Source organism: Notamacropus eugenii, chromosome 2 (genome assembly GCF_028372415.1).
Source record: "Notamacropus eugenii isolate mMacEug1 chromosome 2, mMacEug1.pri_v2, whole genome shotgun sequence".
In the NCBI taxonomy this organism is placed as follows: domain Eukaryota; kingdom Metazoa; phylum Chordata; class Mammalia; order Diprotodontia; family Macropodidae; genus Notamacropus; species Notamacropus eugenii.
Window position 1 is genome coordinate 8,678,922 of NC_092873.1, and position 27,890 is coordinate 8,706,811.

At 35.5% G+C, this 27,890-nt stretch overlaps 1 protein-coding gene across 1 annotated transcript in view; it reads right to left on the reverse strand.

Annotated features, from left to right (window-relative positions):
- LOC140522471 (uncharacterized) overlaps positions 1-27,890 on the reverse strand; it is an 83,087-nt gene that overhangs the window by 48,160 nt on the left and 7,037 nt on the right. Inside the window, exons 6-17 of the mRNA XM_072637904.1 lie at positions 27,674-27,804; positions 19,835-19,963; positions 19,751-19,779; positions 19,585-19,666; positions 19,436-19,480; positions 17,269-17,318; positions 16,434-16,572; positions 14,291-14,504; positions 12,571-12,751; positions 10,802-10,957; positions 8,277-8,498; positions 2,650-2,799 (exon numbers count right to left, since the gene is read on the reverse strand). Of these exons, the coding sequence (XP_072494005.1) occupies positions 2,650-2,799; positions 8,277-8,498; positions 10,802-10,957; positions 12,571-12,751; positions 14,291-14,504; positions 16,434-16,572; positions 17,269-17,318; positions 19,436-19,480; positions 19,585-19,666; positions 19,751-19,779; positions 19,835-19,963; positions 27,674-27,804 (1,528 nt within the window). The remainder of the gene's footprint in view (positions 1-2,649; positions 2,800-8,276; positions 8,499-10,801; positions 10,958-12,570; positions 12,752-14,290; positions 14,505-16,433; positions 16,573-17,268; positions 17,319-19,435; positions 19,481-19,584; positions 19,667-19,750; positions 19,780-19,834; positions 19,964-27,673; positions 27,805-27,890) is intronic.

Consider the following 27,890-nt stretch of genomic DNA (forward strand, 5'->3'; position numbering starts at 1 on the left):
TCTTCCAGTAGGGCTGCTAACTCAACCAAATTGCACCAAGTAAGGTTTGCATTAGGAAAAACATGAATGGATCAATACCATCTGCTCTAACGTGCAACTTTAGTGATACCTCCCTTTTATAAATGCTTACTGGAAAATCGCTCACTTCGTAGTTGTTTAAATTCTACCGTTTGTTATAAATGAAGTTTCTCTATTTTGTGTTGACTTCCACAGAGAGTGAAAATTCTTCAAGGAGACAGTGCACGTCTGACACACAGTCTTTTACCCTGCTCAGGATCTATCACAGTGCTGTTCACATAGATAATATTCACTGGCTGATGAAATAACGTTTGAACAAGGAAGAAACTGTAATTTCACTAAATTCTTACATAGTGAAAACTTACACGATCAGGGAAATTACACAAGAAATGGTGCCAGTATGGCCAGAATGCCCATAAAATGACCTACTTCTTGCTGCCAACGATGGACTCTAAGTTACTGCTTCCTTGGTATACCTTCCAGGAGTCAGTTCACACCTAGTTTCTTGACTGCAAACTGAAGCCAAAAGCTTGTGAAGGTTCATATTTTAATCCAAGTCTTCCAGAAAGAAGGTGAGGGAAATGAAGGCAAGAAGTGATAGGGGCGTTAATTGGGAAACAGAACTTATTTCATTCCAGTGCTCATTTCTGACACCTTGAAAAATTTCTCAAGCATGCACATTGAAAAGAAAAGTCATTTTCAGAAGAATGAGATTGGAATTCATAATAGTTTCTTAACTAAGCTAAGTACACTGAAAGTAGCCAGGTTAAGAAAACTCTTTTGCAATATTAGGAGATGTTTATCCAAACGTGGGAGGCAGTATGATTTGTATATAATGGACAATGGTCTTTATGCTTTTGCAGCAGGGAAACTATCATTTGTTCAGTATCCAATATGTGCCAAGAATAAAGGCCATAAATACAACAGATTTACAATAATGATCTCATTTGATTCTCGCAACAGCCCTGAGAAGTATGTACTAGTATTATCCCCATTTTGTGGCTGAGGAAACTGAGAAAAACTAAGTGACTTGCCTAGGATCACACAGATAGAATCTCCGGACACATTTGAAGTCAGATTTTTCTAACCCCAGACCCAAATTTCTATCGCTAATTCCCCCAACATACGTCTAAGTGGAGAACTATCTCATCATCCAAAGTTCTTTTCTTCCCTGCTTTGGCAGAGATACTTACTTACTTTGCAAGTTATGATGACTACCAGGGTGAAATTGCGTTTGGAAGAATCTCAGAAATCTCCCTTAATATACGTTGTGCCTTCCACCATGATGAGTAGCATACAGAAATACATGGAAATGTGGGAAAGCAACTGACAGTGGAGAAAGGTATTTGATAGTATTAAAGGGAAGGGGCTAGAAGAATTTAACTGTCATGCTATTGTACGCTTAACTGCATTTTCATTTTAATAATTTCGAAGAATGATAATAGAAACTGAAATACTTTTGTATTGAATTTGTACTTTTGACGTCTGGGAAATGGAAACTTTGTAAAAAATCAGACTAGAGAAACTCAAAGCACTTTAGGCCAACCATTACCTTAGAACAAATTTAATTTTAGGTAAACTTGCAACTCCTGGGAAAATCAACAGACAACATTGAGTTTCCTTGTTCCTGTTTTTCTACTGCTAGTGCTACCACTACAAGTACTACTATCACTAGAACTACTAGTACTACAACTACTACTAGTACTACTTGTACTGAAAAAATAATAACAATTACTTCTGCTGACAGCATGCTTTGAAAACAACGTTCTGTGGAAAATAACGAAGTCTAAATGATCACGGTCCTCAAGGAAATCTATGATAGTTGGGCAAACAAGAGGTAGAACAAGGAAGTAATAGTTTGTTAACAGATGTGAACAGCATAAAGCAATAAATACCCAATGAGGTCATATCAAATGAAAAGTGGATTTCAGGAGATTCAGAAATCCATATGGGTGAAAAGTCCCAATGGCATTATGGCAAAAGAACCATTCTTTTGGAATGCACAAGCATGCTGGAGGTAAAGAGTCAATATGTTTTTGACGGGTAGTGCAGATGAGGACGTGTAACTGTGCGTAAGCCAGAAGAAGACTGTGAAGAAGGTATGGAACCAGAAATCTACATGGTGAGATCAGATCGATGAAGTTAGAGGATATTAATGAAATCATCCATCTCATTACTTGAATTCTCAATTGCATTTTGCAGGTACAATTTACATATTTAGGAATTGTGAAAAACAACTTTTTCCTGTTGTTCAAGGAGAAGTTTCAACGTAAGTAAACAAGTAATTTCTACTTCACAGTATTGCTTCGGAATTAAAAGAGAAAATAATGGTAAAGGTCTTTCTAAACATAAGGAATCATAGAAATGATTTAGGCATTATGGGTCCTTGGGAAAACACCTCACTCTTTCTGTAAAGACAGATAAACCAAATTGTCAAGGACATCATGAGTGAATATTTCTATTGAAATTCGTGTGCACACATTGTGGAGGTTGTAGGTCTAATTTAATTCGACTTAATTGACAGACAGAGCGTTCAGAAAATTTATGCTGTTGACGAGACAAAGGGAAATGTCACACTGCACACAATTTCCATTCATCAGGAACAAATTATTGATCTTTTTGCATACATACTTTACTTTTGGTTTCATCTACTTGCTTCGGTAGTTTTTCCTTCTCTTCATAATTCCTTCGATAATATGATGTAACTTGTTGCGAAACTATTCTCATGGATTGGTAGTTGCCGGAAACAGGAACTTCTCGCTGAAGATTTCTTTCTCTGGCCTGAGAGATATATGTCCAAATTATTTCTATTGCTGATTTCAGAAAGCAGTATTAGCTCATATGAAATAAATATCATGTCAAAATTCACATCAAAAGTCATTATAGTTCTGCATGCAATTTAATTTCATCAACATATTCATAATTTTCATAGATTTGCGGTATAAATAACTTAGATGTTATTTAACAAAATTCCCGCATGTTGCACATGAGAAAAATGAAACTCCAAAGAGGTTAGTTGAGTTACCCAAGGTCCTAACGTTAGTCGTTTCTAGGGAAAAAGATTGACACTTGGCTCCTGACACGAGAAAGCTCTTTTGATTATTCTACTCAACCTTCATTTAGCATGGGTCAAATGAGATCTTTCTACTTGCTCAAACATTCAGCCTGATTTCCCATTGCCTGTTTTTTGAGCATAATTGTATCACCTCAAAAGTTATCTAGGGACTAAAATATGATAGGTGAGACTCACATGGAAGGTAATGGAATGAGGGGGGAGGAATGTATACTTTTTTGTACTTGATAGACACATTCATGGTTTCCCATTGGGTTTTTCAGAAAAGTTAACTGCCTCATTTCTATGCACCAACCTTTAGAAAGAAGAGGACATCTACAAGAAACGTTTAAATTTTCCATCCTCTCATTGTTTAACTCGGGGGAAGGAACGTAGGTACTGGTACGCATGTCAGGCTTGGTAAAAGCGCTTCACATGAATGATGTGCTTTGCTCAAAGCCACAATGAGAACCACACATATGGTCACTAGCTGCTGTTCCCATCTTCAAGAGTCTTTGCTAAGCCTTCAAAGAATTCCTTTTCCTGTTCTGATAGGAATTACACGCCTGGTAATGGCGGTCCATCGGCAAAAAAAAAGGAAACTGCGGAAAACATGCTAGCTCTCCCGCTTATGCATATATAGCACATTACAAAATCAGAGTTTTGTACCTGCAGACGTATTCATTCATTCACATATGTGTATAAGCACATATACACACAGAGATACAAAGTCGTGTGTTTATGGACTGTTATACTGCAGAAATTCATCTCTGCTTTCATCATAGTGCCAGGCAAGTTATTGCATAAATTATGAATACCAAATGAAGCCCCAAATCAAAAGAAATCAAAATGTTTTCTCCTATTAGACAAGTTGAAATACTTTGTGAAACTAAATTTAACTAAAGTCTGGTAAGTTGTTTTGAAGAAAACGTAAGGCTAAAAGAAGACAATGTAAAGTTGAGAAAGTAAAATGGGCACAATTAACTGAATTCTTACATGTTAACTAAATTCCACCATTGAATGAGAAGACAAAATTTTTAAATTCTTTAAATGAAATTATTACCCAGTACAATATATGGTATAATGGACGCTCTTTGCATATATGACAAATCACAGAAAATGAGAGCTGCTCTTAGACTGTGTAAAGCTGTTCTTATTCAACAACTAAAAGGCAGTGATTCCAGAACTTGCAATTTTGCACACCGAGCAAGCATTATTAGTAAAACAATAAAAAGTACTGAGATTAAAAAAAAATTGGTAGTGAAGCACAATAAAAAATAATATTAGTAACCCCAAAATTAACCTCTTTGTGAATAGAATTACTGTCCTAAATTGAAAAGAAAAGGAGTGTCTAGACTCTGGATTTTCACTACAACTATCATCCTGTCGTTAGCGTTGCAAAGAGTAGTTCAGAGGAATCTGAATTGAAACTCGTCAGAATGTTGAGCATGTTTAAATGCTAATGAGATGTCTAATGGGAATATTTCACAGTATCTCAAAAGAAATGTTATCTTTCAACTGTTACATTATTCCTAGCATTTTTTGGTAAGACTTCTCTTAAGCTTCAGCGTTGGAATTAATTTATTCCATTTCAATATTTAAATAGAATACTAGGAAAATTAATAAAATAACAAAATTATTTGTGTTTATACACTAGCGAATTCCCCTACACATATTTATGAAACCAAAATGTCATGGCCTCTAGAATTTCTTCAATCAAAATGAGTTCTCTTACCTACAAAAGCATTTTCTAATTTTAGTTTTATTTGGTTTTTAAATTATTATTTTATATGTCACATTATTTTCATTTAGGTTAATTACTTATATTTTATTACAGGATATTTACTTATTATTGCAATCATATTATCTTCAAAATCATGATGTTACTTGTTCTATTTATCATATTATGGATTCTCATTCTCAATTCTTACATATCAGCACTTCCCCAATGAAAGTTGATAACCTCACCAGCCTGTTGAGAATTCAAATTCCTAAATTATCTTGATTAAAATTACTTTGACTTTCATTTCGAAAAGCTTTATCTTTGTCCAAGACATTTAATGACCGAACCCTCTCTCGCCCTTCTCAATTTCATATTTACACATGTGTTCTCCTAAGTGGTTACATTCACTGACTAACACTTTCTTGCTCTCTTCTACTAGAAGAACTTGTTGTTCACTATCAGCATAAAGTTTGTTGAAGAGATCAATAAACTGTACCTGGGCATCACTCAGTTGCTTTTCTTTCATCGTAACTTTGTTCTGTGTGTCTTCAAGCGCTTGCTGAAGCACCATATTTTCACTCTGGATTTGGCCTAATCTTTCTTGCAGAGATTCATTTTCCAAACTATATCTGTTGAGTTTTTCCTTTAACACTTGATTTGTTTCTTCAAGTTCCTTTGCCTTCTCTTCAGCATGGTTCAGTTCTCTCTGTGTGTTTTCTACAATATATGTCTTTTCTCTGAGGGATTCATGGACATGGCCTAGCTCATTTTCTAAACTCTTGGCTCCACTTTCAGCCTGAGAGAGTTCTTCAGAAAGGAAAGCATGGTTCTCTCTTAAACTAGACAAGTCACTGTTTAACTTGTCCTGTACATGAAGCCACTCATCTCTTGCTTCCTGAAAGGAATGTTCAAGGGCTAGCTTGGACGCCTCACTTTGCTCATAATCGTCAATAACAGACATCAGACGAGACCTGTATGATTCAATTTCGCTCTCTAGTCTCTCTGTGTTTTCTTTTGCATTCTCCAATTGAGAGTTCAGCGCTGCATTTTCAGCTTTCAGAACCTTTACTTGGCCACTGTATTGAAATCGGATTTTTCTTAATGCTTCTCTATTCCACTGCAATTCCTGTTGAAGCTCCTCATTCTTCTCTTTCAAAGCTTCAGTTTCTTCTCTGTGGTGCTTTCTGGTTCGCTGATCCTTAATTTTTACTGTTTTTAATTCCACTTTGTGCATGGCAACTTCATACTGTATGATTTCCTTTTTCTCCTGCAAGTATTCTTCCTTTACATTCCTAACAGGAACCTAAACATAAGAAAAAGAAAAGAAAGTGTTATTCAAAATAAAATGACTTATTCTGATATTTCCTTCAAAATTCAAAGGAAACGCCAAGGGGCCAAGAAGCATAGTGTATTTAGAGAAAAACTTAACTGAGGGACTTTCACCTCTTTCCCATTTCTGTCAATTTGCCGAAAGCATACGACTGAAAACTGCTTCATCAACCAGAAGATTTGGGCACCATTTTTGAACTCACAAAGCTGTCTGTCTTTCACTAGATTTCGTTTCCTTTTCTCCATACATTTTTTCTCACACTGATGATTCTATCTGAGACATGTCAAGGTTTTTGGAAAAGAGTTTCAGTGCATCATCTCACCTAAATTTTGCACCGCCTTTATGAAGGAAATATTTATATTCCTTCATATTGCTAATTGTGTAACAGAAGTGCAGTTCACGCACGTAAATCTCCAGATTGTTCGAGCAAAAAGGGACACTACTGATGAGTTAGTACATCATTTTACAAATCAAGAACCAGAAGCCTAAAGACAGAAAATCATTTGTTGAAAGCCATCTAGATGGCAATGGACTGAAGCAGAACACAAAATCTTGGAAAAGTCACCCTTAGATGCAGAGTTTTAACAAACTTCAGACACACATTTGGAAAAACACACGCACACAAATGTGCATGTATCTATGTATGTGTACATGTATATTTCTGTGTGTGCATATACACATCCACACAGGAACAAATATATCAATACAAATAAATATATAATTATATATATTTACATGTCAATATAGATAGACAGATAGACAGACAGATAGGTAGATAGATAGATAGATAGATAGATAGATAGATAGATAGATAGATAGATAGATAGATAGGTAGGTAGGTAGATAGATAGATAGATAGATAGATAGATAGATAGATAGATAGATAGATAGATAGATAGGTAGATAGAGAGATAGATAGACAGATAGGCAGATAGACAGATAGATATAGATATACAATAGGTAGGTATTCAGCAATTGTTCTTCTAGTAGGGCTGCTAACTCAACCAAATTGCATCAAGTAATGTTTGCATTAGGAAAAACATGAATGGATTAATACCATCTGCTCTAACGTCCAACTTTAGTGATATCTCCCTTTTGTAAATGCTTCCTGAAAAATCATTCACTTCGTAGATGTTTAAATTATTATTTTATATGTCACATTATTTTCATTTAAGTTAATTACTTATATTTTATTACAGGATATTTACTTATTATTGCAATCATATATCTTCAAAATCATGATATTACTTGTTCTATTTATCATATTATGGATTCTCATTCTCAATTCTTACATATCAGCATTTTCCCAATGAAAGTTGATAACCTCACCTGCCTGTTGAGAATTCAAATTCCTAAATTATCTTGATTAAAATTACTTTGACTTTCATTTCGAAAAGCTTTATCTTTGTCCAAGACATTTAATGACCGAACCCTCTCTCACCCTTCTCAATTTCATATTTACACATGTGTTCTCCTAAGTGGTTACATTCACTGAATAACACTTTCTTGCTCTCTTCTAATAGAAGAAGTTGTTTTTCACTATCAGCATAAAGTTTGTTGAAGAGATCAATAAACTGTACCTGGGCATCACTCAGTTGATTTTCTTTCATCGTGACTTTCTTCTGTGTGTCTTCAAGCGCTTGCTGAAGCACCATATTTTCACTCTGGATTTGGCCTAATCTTTCTTGCAGAGATTCATTTTCCAAACTATATCTGTTGAGTTTTTCCTTTAACACTTGATTTGTTTCTTCAAGTTCCTTTGCCTTCTCTTCAGCATGGTTCAGTTCTCTCTGTGTGTTTTCTACAATATATGTCTTTTCTCTGAGGGATTCATGGACATGGCCTAGCTCATTTTCTAAACTCTTGGCTCCACTTTCAGCCTGAGAGAGTTCTTCAGAAAGGAAAGCATGGTTCTCTCTTAAACTAGACAAGTCACTGTTTAACTTGTCCTGTACATGATGCCACTCATCTCTTGCTTCCTGAAAGGAATGTTCAAGGGCTAGCTTGGACGCCTCACTTTGCTCATAATCGTCAATAACAGACATCAGACGAGACCTGTATGATTCAATTTCGCCCTCTAGTCTCTCTGTGTTTTGTTTTGCAGTGTCCAATTTAGAATTCAGCACTGCATTCTCAGCTGTCACAACATTTACTTCTTCACTGTACTGTACTCTGATTGCTGTTAATATTTCTGCATTCAACTGTAATTTCTGTTGAAGATAATCATTCTTTTCCTTTAAAATTTCTATATGGTTTTCTTTGTCTCGATTCTTAATTTTTAGTGTATCTACTTCGAGTTTGAGCATGGCATTTTCATCCTCTAAGATTTGATTTTTGTCGAACAGATATTTTTCTTTCTCATGGCTGTCAGGAATCTAAACATAATAAACAGAAAAAAAGTGCTACTCAAAATAAAGTTATGGATGCTGATTATTCCCTAGCAATTCCACATAAACGCCAAGGTACCAAGAAGCATACTTTAGTAAAACAAAATTAAAATGAGGGAGTTTGCCCTATTTCACATTTCTCTCAGAGTCAGTTTTCACAAAGAACACATTTTAAAAGTGCTTCATTAATCAAAAGACATGGAGTGTACTTTTAGGCCTAGAAAGCTTATATTTTATTTCCTTTGCTCTGTCCATTCTATTCCACGCTGATAAGTCATATTGTTAATAGAATTAAAATACTTAATATTTTCAAACTGCCTCTTCTATGTTGTGTTATTTTACTCATTTTCAGTGTTGTGCAATCTCTTCTGTATATCTTAGATTCTTTTCCCTTTCCCCCACCTCCTTTCCTCTTCTCTCTCCACTTACTGCCTTACACGGTGTACGATCTTATAGAGCATCAATATCTTGTCTTATATCTTATCTAGTATCTTGTATCTATACATACATTCCTATTAAGTGCATTTTTACCTTAGTTATACTCCCTAGAAGAATTAAAATGAACGGGGGAAACCATAAAACAAAATGTAACAGAAAAGACAATGCTGTGCTACATTCTGCGATCAAATTTCATAGTTGTTTCTCAGTATGGGGAAGGCATTTTGCTTCAAGAAGCCAAAGGGAATTTTTTAAGTCCTTGCAATGCAATGACATACTACATCTACAAGAATATTTCCTCACACACTCTGGTTGTTTCTGCATACAACATTTTCCTGGTGCTGCTCCTGTCACTCATCATCAGTTCACATAAGTCCTTCCAGGCCTCTCTAAAGTCTTCGTGACACATTGCCTTTGGTGGTATTCAGGAAAGTACTTCCCATACATTGTCTCACCTAAGCCTTGCCACACCCTGATGCGGGAAATATTGATATTCTCCTCCCCGTTTTACAGATTAGAACTTAGGTTAGGATACATTATTGAACAACCTGTCCATTATCACACTCAGTAAGTATCAGCAGCAATATCTCAATCCAGGTCTCTTCAGACTCCAAATCTAGCACACTTTTTTCAATAGCTTATTTCCTTTCAGCAGTTGATATTAAGAATTTGTCCTAAATGGAGACTCCTTGCCCTGGTACAATGAACTTCACTCCAGAACAATGAACTCATAAGTCTTATGTTTCTTAGTAGAAGTCTTACGAATAATCGATTTTCTCATGGATGTGTCGCATTTTCATAGCATCATTGATTTAAAACTTTTAGAAGTTATCAAGTTGAAATCTCTCATTTTAGGGAAGGGAAAAGTCAGGCCTAGAATGTGGTCCCCTACTGATGGTAACCTAGTCTTAACCATGACATGTTAAAGAAATGATGAAAGAATTATTGGGGCCAAATAATAAAATATGACTATTGCACTCCCATCACAACCAAACTCCTCCAGAAGCGTTGGATCCCGTTCAGGACCAGAGAACAGAGTTTTATCCAATAGCTTAGAAGCTGCATTCTATGATATCTTTTCTAAAAAGCCAGAAGGAGAGCATGAATTGGTCACAGGTGAGTTCAATGAAGCACTCCAGTGTGCAAGCACCAAAGGACTACTAAGGGCCAACAACCCAAATGGTTTACTTCAAACAACTGTTGAAAAACAGAAGAAAATGAAAATTTCTAATTTTGGCATTTGAGAAACTTGTGTTTCTATCATGCTGAGCAATGATGAATGTGAGCGAATGGAGGAATTCATGGCCCGGATAGAGCCTTATGTCAGAAACCTAAGTGAAATTTATTTCTGTGGCAAATACTTTTATTCCTTTTCTTTAATGAAAGATGAGGGAGACAAGAAGGTGAAATAGAGCAATCTATTAACATATATTTCAGAACCCTCACTCTCTTCCCTGAAAAGTACAAGCAGATGATATCCCTTAATCAAGGAAGAAAAATGGTTTGTGTTTGAGGTGTCACCTTCTACCTAGTTGCATTCCTTTCTCTCTCTAAGCTAGGAGTTAGTGACACTGATGTGCTGCCCCTTTCCTATGTCCAGAAAGGAAGAGGCACTGTTGTGCACCAGGAACTTTTTTCAGTAGACGTAAAGTTGGGTCTCGGGAGAGATCATTCAATTAAAAGAAAAAGAAACGGTCAAGCAAGACAAACAGTATTGTGCTGATTTTAGTCACTAGCTGTGTCCTGAACTATCTGTTGCAGACAGATGGACAGGACTGAGGATAACAAAGATGTCCCAAAATGAAGAACCGAAATCTGAACTTTCAAAATATGTAGTTAGATTTGAAAATGACCAAAGTAAATATCTCAGAAGTCTGAGTGATTTTGGAAGCAGTTGTTTTGTTTTCTTTCTGCTTCGAAAGAGGATTGTTCAGAATCCCACTTTGCAAAGCTATAACATTTAGCCCCGGAAAAAGTGGTCCTTGAGTTTCCTTTAGCTCTTCTTCGTCCTGCGGACAAGAAGTTTATAAAATTTTCATCATCATTTTCCTTCAACAGTCAGCAACAACATTTTACCTTTAACTGGAATACAGAATCCGACAAAGCACGGACACTAACTTTAAAAACTCAAAGAAAAACAGGCTACTGAAAAGGAAAAGCAACAAGAAGGAAAGCATTTCAAAGTTGGAAAGGAAACTCAATCACTCCTCAGGGCGATCCACACCCAGGGTTAAGTCCCTAACTCTTACAAGCCTCAGCTTGAAGTCTTCACAGGTGAGGATAGATACCATATCTCAAGTGAACTCATTCGATTTGTGGATGGTTCTCTTTGTTGGCAAGTTTTTTCTCATTAATCTTAAAAATGTACATTTGTGCAACTCTTATCCATGGCTCTTAGCTCTTCTCCTTAGACTGAAGCAGAGCAAGCTTCGTCCTTCTTCCACATGACTCTCCTTCAAAAACTTGAACATATAAGGATCAATAGCTCTGTTTTCTTGAACACATCCTCACAAGTCATGGTCCCCAAGGGCCTTTCTCATCCTGTTTGCCATCCTGCTTATTAGCGAGCATAATTCTGAGGAAGCCACAAATGAGTTAAACAACATAAGCCTATCTACTTATTCACTTCAGAGTAGAGAGTGCTTTTCGCCTTCTCTATTTTGGAAGCTATACTTTTCTGAATAAGATGCAAAATTACACTAGCTTTTGGGTTCTCAAATAACATCAATAAATCAACTTTAGTTTAGAACTGGCCACGATTCTTATATCTTTTCAGGCAAAATGCTATCTAAACCTATTTCCCCCAACTCATACGTATGAACCTAATTTTGTAACTAATTGTATAATTTGACAGTAATCCTCACTAAATATCATGTTATGAATAGGCTCAGTCCAGTACTCTGACTTCTTGAGAGTTTGCATTTCCTCCATGTAGAAAGTCTGCAATAATTTTAAGTAAATCAACACGTAAATAAGTAAAACATAAAGACCCTAGAGACCAATAAACTCTTCTGAAAGCCTGAAGGATGTGTGCTAAAGTGTAGTGAAAGGAAGAGAAAAAGAGAACGAACTTGCACTTGCATTGCCCAAAGTATTTTCAGATAAGGAGACTCTCTCTAAAAATGGAGAGGAATCCTCTGGAACTTATGTTCCTATCAAAGTTGAGGATAGAGCAGTGGTGTCAAACAGATCCTCCAGCACTGAGTTCTATGGACAGATTTGGGGGACTTTGAAACCTTTGGCTCAGGGTTAGGTGAGATGAACTCCGTGGCAACATTTGAACCCAGGTTTCTCTGGATATCAGGTTAGTTCTATTCACTACGCCATAGTGATCCTCTACTGTGAGATATACTTTAAAAAGTACTAATTTCACTTTACTCTTTCATGGCTCTTTAGACTGCAATTTTACATTCTAATGCTACTGCATGGGATATATATTTTTTTATATTCATGAGTACATATCTACAAATGATTAGACCCAACTTACTTACACTAGACATAAAAATCCTAGTCCTTTCTCAAGATTAAAAAGAGTATGATGTTCACTTCCCCACTCCCAGGGAACCCACAAGTTGTCTTACCAAGAACAGATGGAAATAGTGACTTTAAAATTCCAATTTACCTGTTTCGAATGATTTGTTTCTGTTCTCAATTCCAGGTCCAGAGTTCTGAGAGGGTATTGAAATTCCTGTCTTAGCTCCACTTTTTCACCACGTCGTTCTTTTTTTCTGAACTGGTGACTCATTTTTAGAACTAGCTTTTCTTCAGCGTCTTGCTCAATTTCTTCTTGCTTCCCGGGAACCCTAGATGAAAATTGTCCTTTTTCAATGACAATGCAGTAGAAATAAGGATGAAATACCATTGAATATACTCATCTGGATTTCTAAAGGAAAAGAAGATTAATTTATTGGGAACTCGATCTATGTAGGGAACTCCCTGTCAAGGAACTCCCTCTGTTCATGCAGAGTGGTCCGTGCTCTACACTTTTGAGTTGACCTGTTTCTGTTCCCTATAACACTGAGAATAAACGTAACTTGCACAGGCTCACAAAGTCAGGATGTGTCAGAAACTGATGGAGTTCTTGGGTGCCTGTGCTTGGACACAATTCTAAAATCACGTTTCTCTTTCAAAATCGCATTTCTCCCTAGCCTCAAAACATTATCTCAGGCAGTTTCTCCCCAGTGCAAGAAAACAGCCTGTCACAGCAACAACTATTATCTCCTTACCTGATACAATAGCCAGTTACAACCATAGAATTCAGAAGTTTGAACAGCTGTGTGCTGGCTGAACAGTCTGTGAACATGGCCAGAACGACATTGACTACTCATTGACCCATCATATGTTTCCTCGATTTAGATATAGGAACACTCCCTTACATTTTTCTTGTCCAACAAGATATTCGTGAGACCAATCTGGCATCCGTTAGTCTGTCCTGACCACGAGTGAACTTAGGGATGTTTCAGTCCGAAAACCGCATCTCTATGCAGTTGCCACTCCTCCTTATGCTATTTCCCTGTGAACTCTGCGTATAATACCTGCCAGGTAGATACCAAAAGTGCATGTTCCTTTAAGAAATAACCTCTGCTTAACCTTTGCCTAGTCTCACCTTGAATCAGCTGCTTAGCATATTTGGCACATGTTTTCCTATAGACTATCGTATATAAACTTTACCTGTACCCAGCTAGGGTTGCAGTTTCCCTAAGAACCCTTGCTGCTGAAAAGTGTCAGAAAGCTTTACCTTGATGTCAAAAATGTTTGAGTTTGTGAATTCATTCCAGGTGACCTGCCCGTGGTACTCTGGTCTTTGCGTGGCACTTGTTGCCCCTCTGCCAGTTGTCATCAAAATCAGAGGGGACCCATTTTTTTTATCCAGGCTACTGCAGGGCACTTTAATTCTATCAAAACTGTATCATATATTCACTTGGATGCTTTTGTTTCTTGTATTCAATGAAGAGAAATTCCATAAATTGTATGGAGCTGGAACAAAAGATTATTTCCAAATTCCCGAGTTCTGATACATTTCAAAGACGCCGGTGAAAAGTGTAGAGGGGGATGCATATGAAATTACATCCATTTTTCCATTACTATTGATTAGTGAAGTGATTTTTTACTTCATGTTGAAAAAAATGAAACACAGCTACTTGTGTTACAGTTTTCAAAATTCACTACAAATGCATCTCTACCTGATATCCACAGAGTAAAAATGAGTAAGTAGGGCTCATTCATAATACTGTTTGAATGAGGTGGTATTTTGGCCTTCCTAACCTCAAATCCTCTATCACATTTCTTCAACGGTAAGAAAAAAGCTTCCAAGGATTTGTTTAAAATCATGAGTTCCATACCTCGTGCTAAGGAGTTCTCTTTTCCATTCTGCTTTTTGTTGCTCTAAGTCAGACACCATTTGCCTTGTTTCTGATAATTCTTCCCGCAGTCCACAAATCTTGTTTTCTAAACTCTTCACTTTCCTGGTGAGTAATGGACAATGTCCTTTTTTACGTACCACTGATCGATCATATCTAAGTATTGCATCTTCATTTTTCAGAAGTTTAATAAAATCTGTACAGAGAAAAACGCAAGTCAATAAAAATATGAGTATTTTAAAATCCGCTGAACCATAGCAGTATACTTAGAATTCAAATACTCTGGCAATGACAAAATCATATCCACGTATAAATCCTCACATATTGCAAAATAATGCGTTGTCAAAAATTTACATTGAAGATGACAATAACCTATTTCTATGTGTGCACTGTAGGCAATGAAACACAATCTCTAAGTGACAAATTAATTGATATAAAAAAATCTGAAAGCTCAGAATTCTTCACAATGAAAGAAAAATATTTGTGAAAAGGAAATATTTTGAGGTGTATTCTGGGTGGGACAAATAAGATTCATCCAAGGGATTATATACTTAATATCTACATAATGAAAATATACTGAATTATTTTAGAAATATAAATATGTTTTGCTTTACATAATTGTATGGAAACACTGTTTCCTCTTTAGAGATTTATAATATCAGTAAGTATGTAATATTCACACATTGAAATATCCATCCTCATTTATTCATTGGCGAAACCTCTGGTAACTTGAAACACCAGAGGAAGGTCAAAAATCGTTCTGAGCACTAAAGAAAATAGCTGCCCCTTTATTCTTGAGAGACATATGGAGTCAAATTGAGACCTAATCCAGAGTTAGAAATGTTCGTTATGTCGTTACAGTTTCAACGAACTTGATTATTGGGTTTTCCTTGGTAACTTCCAATTCTTCATATATTCATTCACTGTTGAACTGAAGTGAGGCAACAAGAGAGAACCCAGTTGCTGGATGTAGCCACACTGGAGTAGAAGCGAAGCTGACACTGAGGGAACTGGTTAGCTCACCGATTCAAAGAAAAGAAGGTACTGAGGCACAGAGAAGTTAAAAGACTTGTTAAGATTCACACAATTGGAACGTGTAAACGGCAGAATCTGAACCTAGCTATTCATGGCATCGTGTCCAATGCACTATCCTCTATGCCATGCTGAGAGAAGAATTATAAAAACTAGGCAGAATATTTACAAGATGTTTGATATTTGGGGCCATTTTATGAAAGATTATCATATTTTGACTATTCTTTTCATGAAAGAGTTCACTCCTTGAGACCTTTATACTCGTAGTCAGTTCAGTCTCTTCAATGGTTCTCCTATTACCAACCAATATTAATAACACAGATTATATAATATAGCACTTAGAGGCTTACAAAATACACCTCCTCCAACAACAATCCTGTGAAGTATGACATTTTATACGTTATGAAACTGAAGTTCCACGTTTAAGTGTGTGCACTACAGACAAAATCAAGGCCCTGTGCAAATGTGCAATATCCTAACTTTCCATATTTAATTCTTACAGGTATATATTGTCCAGAAAAACTGGATTTTTCAGTGTCACTTTTTTACCTTTCTACTCAGAGTTTCCATGGTTGAAAATGCTCATTTCATCTCCCTATTTTCCCATGATCTCTACCTACTGAATTCATACTCATTCTTTAAAAGTCAGCTCAAATGCTACCTTCACACACAGGTTATTTATTTTGTAATGTTGATAGTCTTTCCCCCACTGAACCTCAAACAGCAATATGACTGTGCTTCTCAAACATACATATATATATGCATATGTATGCACACATATATAGTACATATATACGTATATGTACATATACATATATATATGAATATACATATTAATTTTTGAGTTATCTATGTAGGCTATATTCCGTACTAGATTGCACATTGAATGAGGAAACTTATCTAAACTTTGAATATTTAGCACACAATAGGTACTTAGTGATTCTTTGGTGAAGGCCTGCCAGAGATTAAGCTGACCTCTACTTTGCTATGAGAAAATGGGTTAGGACTTCAGTTGTATCTTCTTGCATACACACACATCTTTGGTTTCTGTTGAACATTGTTATTTTCTTAGGAAATTGTAAAACGTTCGTACCATCACAACCAACACTAAGTTGTTCCATCACTAACAAAACATTCTTATAGTTCAAGGCAGGTAAATCATCACCCTCTGTAGCTGTGTCAGAAGACTGAGTGAGGTCATCACAATTGTTTGCATCCATCTGTACTGTGTCCTGTAAAATACATGACAGCAGGGGAAAATTAAAAAAACAAATATTTAAAGAACAACAATGGCTAACATTTCTGTCGCACTTTCAGATTTTCACAAAACTTCGTGGCATTCTCACAACCATTTTGTGAGACAAGCAATATTCATAATCATTTTACAAATGTAAGGTGGCTTGTCCAGTATCATAGACTCAGCTAGGAATCCAAGGATGGATTCAAAATTAGGTCTTATTGACCCTACCTAGTATGCCACCTAACCCATTAGAAGCTACATTATTTAGGAATCTTGTGAAAATTATTATATATATGTATGATATCATGTATGATATCATATAACGTATATAAAATAACGATATATAATCATATATTATTATATCATATGTATAATATATATAATCACATCTTCCTGATTATAAACATTCTTCTTTAATATATAGGGAGAAATGAAGTAAATTCCAGCTTTATCATCAAATTTCTAGCATTCACAATGGACATATTTGACTAGGAGACAATTTCTAAAATTATTCATTTTCAGATTAACTATTCCTATTCGTTGTCACTGAAACATGCATTATTTTCTAAAGTTATTGCAAAAAGCATTGAAAAGTAAACCAAGTTATGAAAGTCTTGCAAGCAAACTAGCATGAAAGGCACTTTGCATAATACAAAATATCAGAAATTGGAATATTATTATTACATACCTGTTCCAGGTCACTTTTATCAAAACTTTCTTGACTTTCCTCTGATGATCCTTTAAATTCCAATTATTGGGTTAAATGGGCATTAATGTTTAAGTAACAGGTGATTTTATTCAGAAGTATTTTTCTCATAGAAATGAAACCTCCCCCTCTTATCAGCAGTGGCAATCAGGACAGCTATAAGTTATCCATTGTATTCTCTTTTCAAGAAAGGAATGAATATAAGAAAATTCGATTTCACTAATCATGCATTCATCAAATTATTCTGTAATCTCAATCAACTGCTGCATTTTAAGTAGCTTGTGAGATGTTCATTTTATACCAAATCACAGGAAGCTGTGAGGATTGATTTATGTATTCATTCCAGATGAAATTGTAAAATTTGAAAATTAAAGGTAAACTAATGAACAATGGTCATGTGTGATCATTTTGGTAGTTAGGCCAGGAGTAATCAATCCATTGGGTTACTTGTTTTTCTCAATGATGAAAGAGCAGGAGAGAGGCTTGCTAGCCTTCACGGAATGTGGGGAATATATTATCTGATATCTGCCCTCCTTTTCACTGTCCAAGTAGTAGAGTTATTTATATTCATTTGTCAAACCCTTTTGTCTGCCCTGGATCTAACCTTCTACAGAAACTGCTGATTCCAAGATTAGCAATGGTCTCTAAAGGCTAAATCTGATAGCCTTTATCCTCGTTCTTACTCTTTCTTGACCTTACATGATCGTGATCACATACTGTTCAAGTTCTATGCTTCATGGATAACCTCCTCTGATGCTATTTGTTAGCAACTCTCATGATTTCTTGAGATAGGGTCAGAACACGTCATAGCAGACTATATTCACATTTTGACAATCTTACTAGACTGACGGAACAGGGTATTATTGTCATTATACTTTGCCTCCCTTTCAGAAAAGCATTTGACAAATTCCTACAAGTCATCTTTCTGGGCAGAATAACAAACGCAAGTACAAGAACAGGATAGAGAATTACATAGAAATGGTTGTCAGAATTTCTTGGGAGTTTTTTGGATGATGTGCTTTCTCTGAATCAATATAATAGCCGTGAGAGACAAAGCAATTTTAGATTTCATCAAAATAGAAATCACGTTCAGAGGAAGGGAGATATAAATCCAGCTGACCCCTGCCTTCGTCAGACCACACCTAAATACTGTTCTGTGTTTTGGGCACCATCTTTTGGGACTGGCTCCTGGATCTCTCAGCCTGTATGTCCTCCTGGAGCTTCAAATTCAACATGAACAAGTCTGAACTCATCATTTTCTTTTCTCTCCATTCCAGCTCTTAAATCTACAGTCTTTAATACTTTTTATCTTTGGTAAACGCATGCCATCTTCTCAGGAATATGGGCCCGTATCTTTGATACTCCTCTCATCCATATATGTATGTGTGTGTATGAAGAAACATACACATGCAAAAGCTGCTAAGTCCCTGTTGATTCTACCTCCATCACATCTGTCATCCTCTCCCTTTTCATCAGTATCAAAGAACCCCCATTTCACGAACTCCTCAACTTTTACCTGGATTTTTGCCATAGCTTACTAAGCAGTCTTCATATTTCTGAATTCTACCTTCTCTGCTTCCTTCTACACAAAGTCATCAAGTAATCTCTTTAAGACCCTGAACTGGCCATTCTCTTGCTCTCAATCCTTCTGTGGTACCTTATTGCTGCAGTTCTCGGGGCTATGAAACCTTTCTTCCACAACCAATACCCTTTCTCCTGATCTCTCACCCCTCAATTTTCCTGGAGCAGTGTAATTCTTCTCCCTTACCTTCCATACTACTGACATTTTAACACAGTTTGTACGTTGTACCCCTTCAGAGAAAGTAAATTTCTTGAGGCAAAAAAACTGTTTGTTTTTATCTTTCCATCGTCCAATAAAGCAGCAAGAATGTGATATTCACATGATAAATAATCGTTCCTTAATAAATACTAACTTGAATTGCGATAATACATACATAACTCAATTTATGTGGCTTTGGGAAATGTAGAAAGGAGGCAGCAAGTACAAAAATGCCACTTGAAATACGGTACTCATAACACAACAGCAAAAACTGAAAACTGCAGGGCACATCTCCTATTAGGTGTGATTTTTTGAAAATAAAAATCACTTAATCTCCTACTTGTAAAAAAGGGGAAAATGAGACAATACCGTCAATATCATCTGAGTCATCTAAGTTCCTTTCTTCCACTAAATCTGTAAGATAAGTAGGGAGAAATGGAAGGAAAAAAGGATATGAATATTTACGTTTTTAAAAATATACTTTCTTTCTTCCTAAATTATAGAATTAGGACACTTACATGACTTTCGTTTTTCCTGAACTCCATTTCCCAGATTATCATTCGTGTAATAAACATGCTTTTCTGTAGTGGGTTGAATGGACTATGAAACCAATAAGAAGAAGATAGTTATATTGAAAGCTTTGAATAAATATCAGATGTAAATTAACAGTATCATTTTTATTACCTTCACATTTTGATGTCTCTCAAGAGAATCTGAAAGAAAAAGAATGAAAGGTTTATCAACAAGTGTATTTCAGCAATATAATACCATCACAACTTCCCACAAAACGAATAGCCTTGTTGGATACCCTTATGTGAATTAAAGAATGAAAGCCATAATTTGGTGTACTTCCGGTTATGGCGTTTGCATCACAGCAATTAGAATCAATTATCAGTTCTTGAAATAAAACAAGAATATAGTGTTAACACAACATGCAACGCACATTTCAAGTAGACCCTACTTCAAGGGTTTTACATATTTGTATATGGAGCAGTACATAACATGCTCCACAGTGACACATGTAAAGGTGATTCTTTTGAAGGGATGGATACTCAAGATTCCCAGGGGGCTCTTATGAAGTTGATGCTGCAACACAGCATCATATCTTCCAAACAATGGCAGTGATTGATGCAATTATATCACAAGGGACCCCAGTGTGGATGATTCCTTAATTAGTTGTATAATTTGGAAATTCGCGTAATATGTAAGCAATCACAATAAGGTACTTTCAAACAACGTATAAATGATATTCTTATCTCAGAAATAAAGAGCTAGAATTATGTTTTGAATACATCCACTTCGATGCACACTTGTAGAATAACAGTTAATAATACAGTTTCATTTCTTTCCTTACCAGTGCTGCCTACTGGCATCTCTACACCTCTGGTATCCATTAATTTATCAGTCTTAAAAGGTTTTTCTTTACTCATGACGGAAAGTGCCGTCCACAGCCAGAGAAAGTACTAAGGAGTGTGAATTCAGAGTCAAGCAGACAATTTTCCTTTCGTTTTATTTTCTTTGTCATGGCTCTTCCCATTCACTCCAGTTCTTCTATATAACATGACTAATGTGAAAAAACGTTTGATAGGAAAATACATGTACAGCCTATATCTGATTGCAGAATGTCTTGAGGAGGGGGAAAGGGAAGGAGGGGGAGAAAATGTAAAATTAATGGAAGTGTATGTTCAAAACTATAAAAATATAAAAGCTACTTTTTAAGTTTAGTTTATCCATATAGGAAAGAACGTATATAAAATATTTTTAAGACATGATGGAAAAACTTTTGCCATTTGGAGAGTTATTTCAAGAAAGAAAAATTGTTTTAGTCATCTCCTTTAGTAATTCAAAGTTATTAATATATAAACACCCTTTCCACATATGTATTTTACCATTAATGAAAAAGAAAGCTATGTACATGTTGGAGATATATCTCAGAAATCAAAATTTGAAGCTTTGAAACTATTGTATACTTTTAAAATATCATTTGTTTTCAGTATTCAACAGTCATTTTCATATATCTTAGATTCCCCCCTCCCTGTAACCCCGTATCTCCCCATGTCCATGCTGAGACAGCATACCGTTTGTTATAGATTCTACACTTACATTCCAATTCAATATATTTTCACCTTGGTCATGTTACATAGAAGAGTTAAAACGAATGAGAGAAATCCTAAAACAAATCAAAACAGAATATAAAAGAAAATGATCTGCTTCATTATGTGATGAAATTTCGTAGTTCTTTCCCTGCATGTGGAAGGCATTTTGCCTTAAGAGACCACTGGAAATTATGTAAATCCCTGCATTGCAATGAAGTGCTACGCCTAGCAGAAAAATTCCTCCCATATAGCGGTTGTTGCTGTGTACAAAGGTCTCCTGGTTCTGTTCCTTTCACTCACAATCTTTTCACATTACTATTTCCAGGCCTCTCATTAATCTTCCTGTTCATCATTTCTTATAGCAAAACAGTATTCCATTACATTCCTGTGCCACACTTTATTCAGCTATTCCTTAAATGATATGCATCCCGTAGAGTTTCAGGTTTTGACCACCCAAAGGAGAGCTGCTATAAATATTTTTGTACATTTGGGACTCTTTCTCATTTTTGTGATCTCTTGGGGATACAGTGTTAGAAGCGGTAGTTCTAGGTCAAGGGCTGTGCACATTTTTTAGCTCTCTGGACATAGTTCCAAAATGTTCTCCAGAATGGTTGGATCAGGTCCCAGCTCCACCCACAAGAGATTAGTGTTCCAACTCTCCCACATCTTCTCCAACATGCATCATCTTCCTATTTTGTCATGTTACCCAACCTGATGGCTGTGATGTGGTATCTCAGAGTTGGTTTGAATTGCATCTCTCTAATCAAAAGTTCTTGAGAGCTTTTTTTATATCACTCTAGACAGCTTTTATTTCTTCCTCTGAAAACTGCCTATTCATAACCTTTGGCCGGTAATGGGCTGGGGATTGACTTCTATTCTTGTACATTTGACTCACTTCTCCATCTATTTTAGAAATGAGGCCTTTATCACAGACGCTAATTGCAAAAATTGTTTCCCAGGTTTCTGCTTTCCTCCTAATCTTCGTTGCATTGGGTTTGGTTGTAGAAAGCTTTTCAGTTTAATGGAATCAACATTTTCCATTTTGAATTTCATAATGCTTTCCACCTCCTGTTTAGTCAAAAATTCTTCCCTTCTTCATAAATCTGAAAAATAGACTATTCCTTGCTCCATTAATTTATTTATAGTATCAATCTTTATTCCTATAGCATGTATCCATTTGGAATTTATTCCTGTGTACGGTTTTGGGCAATGTTCTAACCCTAGTTTCCACCACAATGTTATCCAGTTGTCACAGCAATTATTGTCAAGTAGTGAGTCCTTATCCCAGGAAACTGGGTTCCTTGGCTTTCTCGAAGTGTAGATTGCTATATTCTTTGACCACTGCGTCGGAAGGACGTAAGCTATACGACCGGTCTGCCCTTCTGTTTCTTGGCCCGTATCAAGAGGTTTTAATGATTGTTGCTTTATAATGAAATTTGGGATCTGGTAGATCAAGGTCACCTTCCCTGGTATTTCTCTTCATTAGTTCGCTTGATATTCTGGGCCTTTTTCTCTTCCCGACGAATTTTGATCTTATTTTGTCTAGCTATAGAAAATAATTATCTGATAATTTGATTGTTATGGCACTGAATAAGTAAATTAACTTAGGTAGAATTGTCATGTTTTTTTAACATTGGCTTGGCCTAGCCATGAGCAACTAGTGTTTTTCCGCTTTCTTAGACCTGTCTTTATTTGTGCAAAAACGGTTTTGTAATTGTATTCAGATAATCCCTGGATTTCTCTTGGCAGGTAGACTCCTAAATATTTTATAGTGTCTAACCTAGCTTTACAAGGAATTGTTCTTTCTATCTCTTGCTCTTGAGCTTTGTTAATAATATATAGAAATGCAGAAGATCTGTTCATTTTGCAACCTGAAACTTTGCCAAGTTGTTTATGATTTATCATTTCAAGTAGTTTTTTACTAGAGCCTCTGGCATTCTCTAAGTATATCATCATATCATTTGCAAAGTGAGATAGCTTAGTTTCTTCTTTGCCTATTCTAATTCCATCCTTTTCTTTTTCTTCTCCTATTGCTACCACTAATATTTCTAGTACCATATTGTATAACATGGGTGATAATGGACATCCTTGTTTCACCCCTGGTCTTCTTGCAAGTACATCTAGCTTATCTCCCTTGCATATGATGCTTGCTGAAGGTTTTCGGTAGATACTACTTATTGTTTTATTATTTTATGGGAAGTTCCATCTACTCCTATGCTCTCCAGTCTTTTCAATAGGAATGGGTGTTGTATATTGTCCAAGGATTTTCTGCATCTTTTGAGATAATCATGTGGTTTCTGTTAGTTTTTGACATGATCAATAATGTTAATAGTTTTCCTAATAATGAACCATTCTTTTCAAGGTAAGTTGCTGTATTTTTTTTTTTTTGCTAAAATCTTTTTTAAAATTTTTGCACCAATATTCATTAGAGAAATTGGTCCAGGATTTCCTTTTTCTGTTTTGGCCCTTCCTGGTTTAGGTATCACAACGATATTTGCATCATAAAACGACTTTGAGAGGACTCCTTTGCCAATTTTCCCAAATACTCGATATAATATTGGAAGTAACTGTTCCTTAAATGTGTGATAGAATTCAATTGTTAATCCATCCAACCTTGGAGATTTTTTCCTAGGGAGTTCATGGATGGCTTGTTCAATTTCTTTTTTCCGAGACAGGGTTATGTAACTACTCAACTTCCTCTTTTGTTAATCTGGGCAATTCACATTTTTTAAAATAGTCATCCATCTCCTTTAGATTGTCGAATTTATGGGCATACAGTTGGGCAAAGTAATTTCTAGTTAATGTTTTAATTTCCGGCTCATTGTAGGTGACTTCAACCCTTTTCATCTTTGATAGTGTAATTTGCTTTTCTTCTTTGGTTTTGTTTTGTTTTTTTTATCAAATGGCTCAAAGGTTTCTCAATTTTGTGGTTTTTCATAAAACCAACTTAAAGTTTCATTTATGACTTCAATAGTTTTCTTAATTTCCATTTTATTAATCTCTCTTCTGGTTTTCAGTCTTTCTGATTGGGGATTTACTTGGGGATTTTCAATTTTTTCTTGTTCTGGCTTTTTCACCTGCATGCCCAATTCGTTCATGTCCTTAGAGGAAGAAATTTTACATCTTTAAATTCCTACATCAGCCATTGTCTATTTTGAAATATTAAATGACTTTACTATATATCAGTCCAAAAACGTCTTAAGATGTTGTTTAATATACAAAACTATATAATTACCTTTACTATTCATCAGTCCACAATATATTACTAAATTCAAAGCTTTTTTTTTATCAGGGGTTTCTTGTTTATTAAGTATTTACAATTAGTTTGACAAGAGGAATTGGTTGCATCAATGAACATATGCAAAACTTTTTATTAACTTTGGGAATTTTCAATTATTGATATATATGTATATGTACACGTATACATAGATACACACACATACATAAATATGTATGTATGTATAGTCAAAGTCAGGTCCTCTGGTCCGCTGAAATATGGGGCCGTGCTCTAGAGCCCTTCTGGAGGGGAGCACAAAGGTAAATGCATCAAGAAACAGGTACTACTGTGCAAGTTTTTGTATATAGGATTATTGTTGCACCTTTGATTGTGATATTGCCTACGTGAAAATTAATATATCCCTTCACCTTTCAGTGCTCAAGTCAATTCTCTGCCACCCGAAGTTTCACAGAAGGTGCTAACCTGCTCTTGCAGAAGGAGATAATTCATGCCAACGGAAATACAAGTCTTGTCTTTATCACCAAAAAGAATTGTGTGATATGGGCTTGTATCCTGAGGCAGACATTTATATAACCCACTCATTAAACTGAAATTCATCTCATTGTTTCCTAAAGCTAAGGACAAGAAGAGAAAAGTAATTAACAAGAGCACTGGATTTCTTAATTCAACACAATACCTGGCAGAGCCAGGACTAGATCACTTAGTCCTAAATCCTGCCTGTCTTATCTAGCTACACTACAGCACTGTCTGACTTGGGAAGGACAACTTTTACTTGTCAGCATTTCCAATTTGTATTACCCATGAAGAGTTGTGCAACAAGATGACATTACTCAATTAAAGTAATGGCTTCATGAAAACAAAACTGAATATCAATCATCAGGGAGAGAGAGAAAAAAGACTTTTGGATTGCAATGTTTTGGGATAATTTGTGACTTTGCTACCATAACCCTGAATTAAAATATCAAAGAAATGAGAATTACTGATTAGGGAATGCTCCACCCCAGAATACAATAATTTGTCAAAATGCCAGAAAACCAGAAAATTTCGAATTTCTCTGACAAATAATTTGGGCTTATTCTCAATGTGAACAAAAGAAAACAAGAAATAATTACAAGGAAGGAAGATGTTGCTTCAGGGAACGAAAAATGACTACCAGGCCCCAGGATCGGAACTCTATCACACTCATACTTCATGATAAGAGCCTGGTTTCCTTTGCCAATATGATTTATAAGAAAATGTGTACGCAAAGGGTTCACTACTAATAAAACTCAAGAAAATATGTCCTCACTTTATTACTACTCTCATCTTCCCCTCAAAACAATGAAGATTTGAGGTTCATGGTCACAGCTCAGTGACTCCTCAAGTTCAAAAAAGTCATCACCAATTTTGTCTAATGCTGCATGAAGCTATGCTGTACTGCCACACTCGTGTATCAGATAACAAATTTTACTAATTCTTGGATGAACATAAATGAGATAGAACAAATAAATGTCTTATGGTACAGAATGAGTATTTCAAGGAAAGCATACATATTTAATAAAAATATATTTAAAAAAAGAAATTTTTTTCTTCCTATTCCTATCCCTAGTTGTTTGAAGCTTTTAAAATTCTAACCTTACTATGGTTGCGCTTACACTCTGATTTGGGTTTCTATAGAAAATGATTCTGGTTATTATATATTTCATAAAGTCAGTGTCTGCATTCAGATATCTGTCACAAACCTACTTATGAATAGTTCTATCAGTAACAATCCTTTCAGTTTTCCCTATATTTATTTCCGTCTTGTAGACTATAAATTTTCTTGTTTGATGAAATTCATAGACATTCCACCTTCATTGAGTTTCCTAAGTACAATTATTTTTATTACAATTTGATTTGGAATTTCAAAAAATTTGATTAAATTTCTTTCTCTAGATAACATAATAGAAATTGAGGAATACAACTTGACATTTTTAATCTTAAAAGTTCATTCTATTTGCATGTATGTAGCTAGAGATATACTATTTTACAAACGAAGAAAACGAAGAAAAATGAAGTTCATTCATCACCTGACAAGCTATAAGCAAGGAATGTTTTCTGAAAAGGATGTGATTTTAGACTGTACTAGATATACTTAAAATTAAATACTGTTTCTTGTGCCATTGTGATTTCTTATTTCTTTTAAGGGACGATTTACATAGCTCATCTCTTTCAGTTCTGTAGTGTAATATGCGCATGATCACACTTTCTTTTGAGCTCTGTTGGCATGAGCAAGGCATCTAAGCTAACTGCTCCTTAGTTTCATCACCATTCAAATGGAAGTAAACAGAATACCCACACTGCTTTTCTCACAAGGTAAAGGGTAAATTGATTTGAAACAGAAAACTCATAAATACGGGATGAAGTTATTATTGCAACCCCAGGTCATTGAGATTCCCAATGGCCCAGCTGGCAGGATTCAATATTAGGCAACCACTCAGAAAAATCTCTTCTCTTTGAAAGTTTAACGGCCTGAATCAGGAGATTGGAAGTGTTCCTAGGATGATGTTGGAAGTGGGCACATGTGCAAATATCTACCAAAAATCTAGGAACATATATGTATTACCTTGCAAACCTTTGTCCCCTGTTCCCCCTAACTTCTGTGTCTTTTGCATCCTCTTTGGTATCTCTGAACTGAAAGCTTTATGAACATTTAGAAATGTTGGAAACGTTTAAAATGTATCCATTTCCAAAGCTTGGATAAGTGATTTTCATAGACTTCCAAAAAGGAAGAAGGCTTTGCTCTCCAGCTGTTTTACCGTTCTGCCTTTATATGTCCAAATATTAGATGAGCCCATCTGTGTCGGTGTGCCTCTGTGTGTGAACATGCTACAGTTACAGGAGACGTTTACGTACTTATTTTTCCCATGTTTTAGCATCAAAAATAACTAATATCACTACATATAATACATGTGAAATATGTTCAAAATTTTTCACATGATTTCATTAATTACATTTAGAACAATGGAGAAATCTGATAATTGTTATTGTAACTTGCTTAAAGAAATTTTTGGAGAAAGCAGACATTAATAACACAAAATACCTTGAGGCTGTTTTGTTCAGGATAATCAACCTACAAGGATAATTAAGTAAATAACCAAAAATAGACCAATTCCTACCCTTTAAAAGTATAAAATGGAAATAGAACATATATACATATATTTATATACGTAAATATTTAATATATATGAAATTAAAGATTGCTCTTTCATTATTTTTTAAAATTAGCTATTTTTTTTAATTTGTCACTCTTACCTTCCTGATCGTTGGCAGGTCCAGTCACGGTAAATCTGGAATCAGCAGCCCTTTCCAAACTGCTGATTTGGAGTGAAAGGGGCTGATTAAGTGCCTTCTGTTGTCCATATTGATAAATTAGTTCGTAATGACTATGTACAAAGTAAAAGATAAAACAAAATATTTCTACATCAACCAAGATAAAATTATACGTACCGGGTCTCTGCATACCTTAGAC